Source organism: Aptenodytes forsteri, unplaced genomic scaffold (genome assembly GCF_000699145.1).
Source record: "Aptenodytes forsteri isolate BGI_AS27 unplaced genomic scaffold, ASM69914v1 Scaffold166, whole genome shotgun sequence".
NCBI lineage: Eukaryota > Metazoa > Chordata > Aves > Sphenisciformes > Spheniscidae > Aptenodytes > Aptenodytes forsteri.
This window is the reverse complement of record NW_008796110.1, coordinates 7,051,425-7,060,889: the sequence shown is the minus strand read 5'-3', so window position 1 is coordinate 7,060,889 and position 9,465 is coordinate 7,051,425. Positions and strand designations below refer to the sequence as shown.

At 40.6% G+C, this 9,465-nt stretch overlaps 1 protein-coding gene across 1 annotated transcript in view; it reads left to right on the top strand.

Moving 5' to 3' along the window:
* CAV2 (caveolin 2) overlaps positions 1-8,950 on the top strand; it is a 9,822-nt gene extending 872 nt beyond the window's left edge. Inside the window, exons 2-3 of the mRNA XM_019474044.1 lie at positions 44-249; positions 7,421-8,950. Of these exons, the coding sequence (XP_019329589.1) occupies positions 44-249; positions 7,421-7,571 (357 nt within the window). The 3' untranslated portion in view covers positions 7,572-8,950. The remainder of the gene's footprint in view (positions 1-43; positions 250-7,420) is intronic.
* The last annotated feature ends 515 nt before the right edge of the window (positions 8,951-9,465 follow it).

Genomic DNA, 9,465 nt, shown 5'->3' with positions numbered 1-9,465 from the left:
GTCCCCGGCGGTCTCCCCTCGTCCCGGCTCCGCGTAACGGCAGAGCCGCTTCTTGTTCCAGCTGGGGTTCGAGGATGTGATCGCGGAGCCCGAGCTAACCCACTCCTTCGACAAAGTCTGGATCTGCAGCCACGCTCTCTTTGAGCTCAGCAGGTACCTGATCTACAAGCTCCTGACTCTGGTCCTTGCCATACCGCTGGCCCTGGTGGTGGGGATCGTCTTCGCGGTGCTTAGCTGTCTGCACATCTGGTAAGTGCGTTTTGTTGCTCGTCGGTGCGTCGGCTCTGCCGGCAGCTCAGCAGAACTCTCCTCTTGTAGCGTTAGTGCCTAACTGTTGGTCACTGTCTTTACCACCGGTAGTCAGATCAACTTACATTATCCGCTTTATTTTTAAAGGGAGAGAAATGAAAACGTGTTTTGTCTGTGATTCAGTTCCCTGCCTTGCTTTCACCAGCAGTCTGTCATGCCTGTGTAAGCTCCTTTGGGCAGAGAGTCTGTTTTACCATTTGCATGGCACCTACTGCCTTGGCTGGCTTCTGGAGAAATAATAATGCTTGCTTGTTTTTTTTTTAAAACTGGTTGTTAAGTTGTTAAAACGTGTATTTGAAATGAAAGACCCAGGCAGAAGTATTACTTACAGTTGACACCTTCTCAGTACAGTTACGTCTTTCATTCTTTTTCCTCACAGACTGAAGAAAGCTTTTGAGGGCCCAGCTCACTCTTTCTTTGCTACTTGCCACAAAATCTACTGTCACTGCCTTGCATCTGGTACATGGCTATCTCTAGGTGCAGTGCCCCAAAGCACTTCCACCTAAGCAAAGAACCCCTGCTGAGCTCAGGAAAGCTGCTTCTGGCCATGGCCTGGGTTCACAGGCAAATACAGTAGCCCTCCAAGTCACAGCAAACCTGGTATACTTGAAACAGAATATACTGGCAAAATATCAGGAAGAGTACCCTGAGACCAGAAAGGCAGGTGGTTGTGGAGAAGGAAGACAGGCAGGGAACAGAATGAGGTTGAGGAAAGAACTGAGAATCCAGCAGGCTGCAGAGGAAGGGATGAATGCAGATTATCAACGTCATTCCTGCAAACCAGGATTTTCTGTATACATGGGTTTTGGGCAGTCTCATTTGTCTTGGGTAACACTGGAATCATGAAGAAGTTGTTCAGGAAAGCAAAATATAATCCAGAAACTGGGAAACGAACTCAATGCAATAGGAATACATTGGTTGTCTGAACCTGTGGGTGCAATGTTTTGGGCACAGATTTCGGTTTTCAAAAGTGGAATCGAAGTTTGGGTTGACGACATTGACATGAGACACTTCAAAAACTGATTAACTTGAATTTTGGAGCATAAAGTTTGCATAATATTTAAGGGAGTTGCAATGTAGTTTAGAGCTGCCCACCTGCTACTCCCCAAATTATGATGGACACTGCATAGTGTGCCCAGACTTTTAGGTCTGTCAGCTGTCACTGTGCTGTACTGTACCACGCTACTGCAGAAGGGTTTGGTGGGCATATAGATTTCCAGTAGTGGAATATCTATGGAAGAATTCATTGATGCCCAATTTATTAAGACTCTAATAAGTTTTTGTGCTTCAGAATGATCTTGTATCTGGATTTCACAGCCTGGATATGTAGGCATGAGTTTCACTGAACCAGGACTCAGAGGTCAGCTTCTATTTATTGAAGTAGTCCCTAGTGACTCTCTCAGGAACTTAGGGTTCTCAGTACATCTGAAATAGGACTGTCTGAATGTGGCATTTGATTTTGAAAAGTTTCCCTTGGCTGTCTGTGAACACACATGCTTCCCCAACAACTAATTTTCCTTCCCTGTGTTCATTGTCAATAATACAGAAGTGATCATTCATTTTGATCTTCCTTGTGCCTGGGATGGGTGTGAAAGAATCACATAACTTGGTAACGCTATCTGCACCCCCTTGGACCCCATCCAATGCTACAATCCAAAGCCAGCACTGTCTTATCTTCCCACAGCCACAAGCTGGATTTGTTCCAACACAAAGGTGGAACACACTGAGACTAAGTTAACTTCTCTGCAGCTCTCCATGTTCCAGATTTCTTGGGAGTAAGGAGTTCAATGTTTCTGCATTTGAGAGGGTAGTAGGAGCAACAGAACACACTGAGACTAAGTTAACTTCTCTGCAGCTCTCCATGTTCCAGATTTCTTGGGAGTAAGGAGTTCAATGTTTCTGCATTTGAGAGGGTAGTGTAGGAGCAACAGATATCAGAGGCATTAGTCAGTGGAGGCATAGGGACCCTAAACACATGGTACTGTCTCCCATGTAGCCCCATTGGGTCTGAAAAAAATAGTAACTCCTTGTTTTGTGGGTGAGAGGAAGGGAATTCCATTATAACTCTGTCTTCAGCTGTTGAAATGTCATGGGAAAACCCTGGGCATGCCCTCCCACATGGCTGCCTGCAGGAGGTCTTATCAGACTCTCTGTGCCTCATTTTCATCATCCAAACCACTGAGATGATGATGTTGATCTGTCGTAGGGGAGCCTTTTCTGAGGCTAAATTCGGAGGTGTTTCAACAACTTTTGGAAGTGCTCAGGCACAAAGCTCTGTTGATTGTCACACATGTTGTTGCAGTTTTGTCAGCATGCTAAAAATCCACAAAAGTCTGACTCAGCATTCCACATGCATCAAGGGCACCTCATGAGTTGCACCCCTCATACCTGATAGTAGGTGTTGTCTTTCACCAGCAAAAAGATTGCTAAAGGAGGAAGCAAACATGTGAGACTTCATGGAAAGCAAAAAGAAAGCTGAGTAAGAATTATGTAATAATACACTTTAATTTTCATTTTTGCCTGTAAAGAAGGAACGTATTCTGGTTCTGTTCTCAAACTAGCTGCTTGAGCTAGAGTCCAGTCTTACATTACCTGGTAAAAGATACTGATGGGCTGAAACTGTGCCAGCTAGCAGGTTGGTGACCTACACACAAGCTAGTTCAAGGAAGGCTACTTCTTCACATTTCTTCTCCTTTACTGATGGCTGTCATTCTCACCACAGATTGCAGAAGTTGTCAAGACTGAGTGTGAACATCTTTCTGTGAATATCTGAGCAAGCTTTCAAACATGTCCTTAGACTGAGGCTGTCAAGGTTATTGATTTTTGAACATGAGCAGAACACTGCTGGTTTTCCAGGCAGCACATGCAAAATCATGATCTTTGTTGTAGATCAGGGACTGATTCTTGTTCCAAGCCACATGTATGCCACCTCTTGGAAATTAACACTTGAATCTCATATAGGCTTTGTTGTAGTTTTGTCTGAATAGAGTTCTGGTACGTGGTATATTTATGCTGAGAATCAGTGCTTCATTTGAGGATCCATAACTTGGGTCTTGGGTCTGAGAGTGGCTCTAAAGTACAAGACTCAGCCAGCTTTATGCTCTTGTCATCAGCCAGAGCAGTAGGTACTCAGAGCTCCTCTTGGCTTGAACTTCCATTCACAGCGCTAAGATGTAGCCAGGGACTTATATGCAGAGAAGTAGATTTAGACATGCATCATCTCTTACCTCTTTCTCCACAACTCCATTTACACAACTTATTGCTATCATACTCAACCCCCAAACCATCTCCCGACTGCCTGTCTGAAATGAAAAGAAATTACAGTATAGCTATGCCATGGAGACCCACCTTATGATCTGGTGTTGCCTCGATACCTCTTCATTCATGTCCAGTATATATCCCTTGGCTTCTGAAGAGGAAGTAGGTGGATGTTGTCTTGCTTCCTTTTTGGTTTTATCTTTTCCAGTCTATCCAGGTCCCGGGATATATAACGTTTGATGTTAATGTACTTCATATACTATGTATTGGTCCTGGAATACTTGGGTGATTATCCCTTGGCTCACTCATAAATATCCCAAGGGTTAATGGGACTCTACATGAAGCTCTGCAACTGCTAGCTAATATTTAGCCATCCATTCACAATGCTTGCTTGTCTTGTAGAGCCACACAAGACTTTCAATTCAAAGTCATGATGTAGTGCATGTGCAAACTTGGAATTAGGTAATTTAGCCACTGAGTGGTATAGTATTTGACAAATAGCATTAAGACATGTCTGAGGTTCCATTTTGAATAACTTCACGGGAGAAGATGTGATTCTTCACTTTGAAGCAGGAATCTGAATTAACAACGAGTCATTCCTCCAAACACATTGCTCAAGTCTGTGAAAAGTTGAGCTGCTTCCTGAGAAACTAAAAATGCCCTTATGAGTGAGAATTAAATTGTACTCTGCCATTTCCAACAGACATTTGGTTCTTGACAATGTTCCCTCAGGGATTAGCAGAAAAAAAGTAATGTGAGCAAAAGTGAGAAACGTTGATGGGTATAACTTTGTAGATGTCGTGCCTTGAACAGACAGAAGAGAATATAGGATAGGATGGAACAAACAGGGTAATTTCCTCTTTTCAGTTCAGCAGTTCCCAAATGAGGTGATTCCTTCTACTTAGGGAAAAGATGGGTTTTTTATGATATATGCATAGCAAGATTCAATGAGAGGTCGTATAGGTAGTTGAAATACCTTGACTATGCTTCAGCTTAGATACCAAATTCAGCATAGCTGTGATTTTCTTGCCGGTGCTGTACCAAGTAGTAATACTAGTAAGTATTAATGCAGTAAATGTTGATATGCTGACTTTACTTCCACTGTAGACATTACTCAAGCAAGCAGTTACCGTCTCTGTGAATAGAAGTGCAGACTGGGGTAAACCCACAGCATTGTGAGTAAAGGATGTATATGTTAATGTTTATTTGACAGGTCACAAAAACAAATACATAGCTTCTAATGGCACTTGGTTATTTATTTAAGTGTGCCTGGTCACGCTACACAAGGCACATCACACCCTCTGATGATCTGGAAATGCCACACGGTAGGATAACATATCCTATACAGAACAGGATGCGTACTTATTATATACATGTAGACACATATATAGACACACATATTTTAAAAGTTAGAAAATAATTTTTAGTGCTTTCTTGGGTGTAAAGGATTTTCTTCTCTGAGGAAAGGTGTTTGAGTAATTGTTGCCTAAGTAGACTGACTTTTATTTTAAAATTGAAAGTCACTTACATTAATTAGCTTTGGTTGCCAGCATGTTTCACATATCCTCCTATGGAGATACCTTACGTTGTTTTTCACATGTATTTACCATAAATTTGGATAGCAAATATTAAAAGATTATAAAACACTGCCAAAACATTTTTTTATTTATTATATTTAACATTATCAAAAGAGGTTGAGTTCTGGTACTGCGTGAATGACCTCTACAGCAGTTGCAGGTAGTATGATCACCGCTCTTCCAGCCTTCCCTAATGACGTCCTGGTGATTCACTACATCTTTCCGTGAAACTTTTGCATAGTGTGATCCTATCGACAGAGGGTCCAATAGAAATGTAGGCTTTTCTGCTTCTCTGAAATTTAGTTATTTTTAAAAAAAAAAAAGCAGGCCAAATTAATTTTAGATGGCAGCAAAGGAGCAGTGACATAGCCTTTATAAACTAACTGAAATGAAAAAGAGGTGAGTAGCCATTTCTGGTGTTTTCCCTGTGTTGCTTGGAGAAATATCATTTTTTTTCCCTTTATGTTACTGATGTTTATCAACTGTATTCTAACATGTGAAGCCCTAATTTTATTCTTTAGAAATCATCTATTCTATATGCAGTGATACTATAGGTGGTTATAAAACGCATAGTTTACTGAGTTCAATTTAAAACTAGAGACACATTATTCCAGTAACACTCACAGCTCTATATGGTGCGTATATTACTAGCTGTTCCCACAGAGACAAAAGAAGAGAAGGTTTTAGAAAAACTATTCTTGTCTAAATCCATCTGTGTTAGCTTAGAGTGCCATATAGACATACTACTATATGGCTTGCATGATATGATAAAAGCTGAGAATCCAGTTAGACAAACACTGAAAAGAATTCATTTTGACTCTTTACATTTCTAAGCTTCAACTTTTTTTAAATGTATAATGTTTTCTTCTACTTTGTTATTCTGAGCAGTACTCATTGGAAATACACAATACTTACATATTTTTCAGACCTATGATGAAATAGGAAATTAAATATTTCCTGACATTCCAACCAAAGTCAATGAGAGTTCTGCAATGGAATTACATGGATGTAAGACTAGGATCTTAAGTTTTGAATGCAGCAGCAAACTAGAACAGAGTTTATCATCTTTATCAAGAGAATCCATAGCTGCTTCTACCTAATTTAGGAAAGAAATGTGTTATATATGGCACAGAGATTTTTTTAAAACCTTGCTCTAGTTCCACTTCAGTATTACATAAATTATTTATTTAATTTGTCTGCACCCAAATAAAAACATCCAGCTTAGTGAAACGACCAGGGGTTTTGGCCAGTAAATGTTTAAAACAGGAGAATAACTTAAAACAGTGTGGTCAGTTATCATGTATCCACTGGCCCTCGTGAGCCACCCATACGTGCATTTCTGGCTCGCCTCCGTTGTTAGCATGCTTGGCGTAAGCCACCACTAATGACATTGCTTTGGAGTAGTACGCACCTCGAGTGAATAAGAAGATCTTTCCCCTGCCCAGGAGTTTTGACCTCATTCTACCTTAGTTTCCCACCCACAAATGAAAAGCGTTGGAGTATCAGGAAGATCCCCTTTTTCTGCGGTTGGGCATGTCTCTGTAATCCGATGTAACTGGGTATTGCTTTACTGTTTCTGTTTCACTGTAGCAACCTGTAGCAGCAGCGATGTTAGATTGGTAGGAATGAGACACGAACGGCGGTGTGCAGGTGCGCCTGTGGATTTGTGTGTCTGAGAGGGACAGACGGACAAAAGAAACGCCAGAAGAGACAGCAGAGCCAGAACAGGTTGTAAAGAGCGCTGTTCCCAGTCACTCAAACTGGGGAACGTGGTGTTTCTGTCAAGCCCTGAAGACCCACATTCAGATATGACCGTAGCGCAAATGAGTCGTTAGGGGATGACCCCGCTCTTCAGCCACAGCGGGGTGGCAGCAGGGTTGCAGCATATCACGTACACCAGCCCTTCCAGCAGCAGCGAGAGAACAGCAAAAGTTCACCCCTGTAAAAGGCATGTCCAAAAATCAGCTCAGCGTTGCCGATTAGGAAGCAGAGACATGATGAAAAGAAAGCTGGCATCTCCTGTGCCATGTTGCACACAAGTGATCCTGGCCAGAGGACCACATGCGTCATGGTGCTTCTGCGTGTGCAGGTGTGAGGGTGTGAGCAAACAAAATTGACGGAGAATGAGTGCGAGAGTGTAAAATCAACTTGTTTAGAGATTTAGAGTTATGAAATCACTTCCTCTTCCGTAAGATCTCACACTTGTGTTTGGTTATCCTGATTTCCCCATGCTATGGCAGCAGCAATCTTCAAATCTTCCATTTTCCCTTTTACAGGATTGTGGTGCCTTTCGTGAAAACCTGCCTCATGGTCTTGCCTTCAGTGCAAACTATATGGAAGAGCCTGACAGATGTTTTCGTCGTACCATTCTTCCAGAGCATAGGCCGATGCTTTGCCATGGTTAATATACGCCTGGACCAAGAGTAAACATCAGACACTGCTGTAATTGCAGCTGGTGTTATACCTCTTTGCTAACCTAATATATAAGCAATTACCACTCATTCCAAACTGTTAAATTACAATGGCTGGTTTAAGTGGGAACATGCTATTTTTTCTAAAACTCATTTATTATCAGGGAGATCAGTTTAAGAATAAGTAGGTAGTTTCCATAGCTCACTGTTTTAACAACAGAGCGAATGCGGAGTATGTTGGCAACACTTTATTTTAATGGTACGTCGATTGCTAGGTTACAGGAGAATTCTCATGGAGGTTTAACAGCCACCACAGTGATAATGATTGGCATTATTACTATAAATATTTAGATAGGCTGTGATACCTTAGGGGAAACTGATCTCTAGGGTTTCCCATTGACTTTACTGCAAGTCCACCAGGGATCATTTTTGGCCCTCACCGCAGAATGATCAACGCAGTCCTTTATTATCAGCAGTTAAAATGAACGTGACTCATTGCATAAGCATACAGAGAAAGGAACTGATGTGTAATTCTCCTATATTGGGGAGGAAAAGCTCTCTGCAAGTTTATTCCTTAAAATAAGGTGTTAGCTAATGATTTGGAACATCAGCTAATCTGTATATTTTATTTAACGAGAGGTTAACTTTGCTGTATATTTTGTACCTTTGTAAATGGCACTTGATCGGTTTTCTCTGAAGCATTATTTCTGTAGTATTTGAATTCTAACCAACTTACTAGGCAGCAAGAGCGAGACACTGCAAAAAATGACTTCAGATAACTAAAATTTCAGTTTCTAAATTATGTAGGTTTTTCAGTGTTGCCGTGCAATTCTAGTATATTCATTATATGTGGTTGCGTGTAAAAGCAAAGATTGTAAGTGTTTTCATACAATACTATGCAAGAGCTGGAAATATCTGTTTATGAAAAATGTTTTTTATTAAAAATGGGGTGTAGTAAATGCAACCCTGCCTATTTCTGTGTATTATCTGTGTGAACACTGTGATATTTAAAACAATAGACACTATGCTGGCACTTTAACTAGGTAGCAAGCTCTTATAGAAGGCAAGTGTGTGTAATTGGTATCCTTGTCTAATTCTCCTCACTTATTGACTTGACTCTCCATGTTGCTTATCTGCTACATTAAAGCCTAACCCATAAAAAAGCCCTTTTTTCCTTCTGCACTTAATACGGCCTTGTAAACCAGAATAACAGAACGTATGCAGAGGTACATTAAAATTACATTAGCCTTCTGATGGGTTTATGCTGCTGTTTTCTTTAAATACAGATGACGAGTTGCAGTTGTAAAATGTTTGTATGATTTGGAATGTTACTTTCTAAAATGATATCACAGATTTCTTATCAAACGAGATATATAATAAAATAATAAAACGTCAGCTTTTTCCTGTTTTCAACTTCATTTTTTCAGGTTTTTCAACTTTTTAAAAAGTTCTTAAAATGCCGAACAGCATAGAATACTATGCAGTTCTCCCAAAATGTGGGAGAGGGAAAAGAAATGGATGAGCATCAATAGAGTTCCACTATTATCAACTGCATTTAACTTATTTATAGTAGAGAACGGTGTATCTCTGTGTGTAATTAAGGCCCTACAGAATGATTGCTTTCTCTGAAGCAGGTCTCTCGGTGTGGAATTTTTGGCTACATTCAAAAAAATGCTTAATTCTTTTTACGGGCGCATGCTTTATTTACAGATGAGCTGCTGAATTTTCCTTTTCTTGCTCATTGGCCTACAGAAGCTAGCTGACACAGTATATTCTTTGTACATTGAGAACATCTTTGTATGTTAAAAATATTTTTACCATTTGTGCCATTTAGAGAGGGACTCATATGGCTTTTCAAAACTGGAGCTTAATGATTAGTGCCCATGGAAACTTCTCCGGAGTTTTTTTCT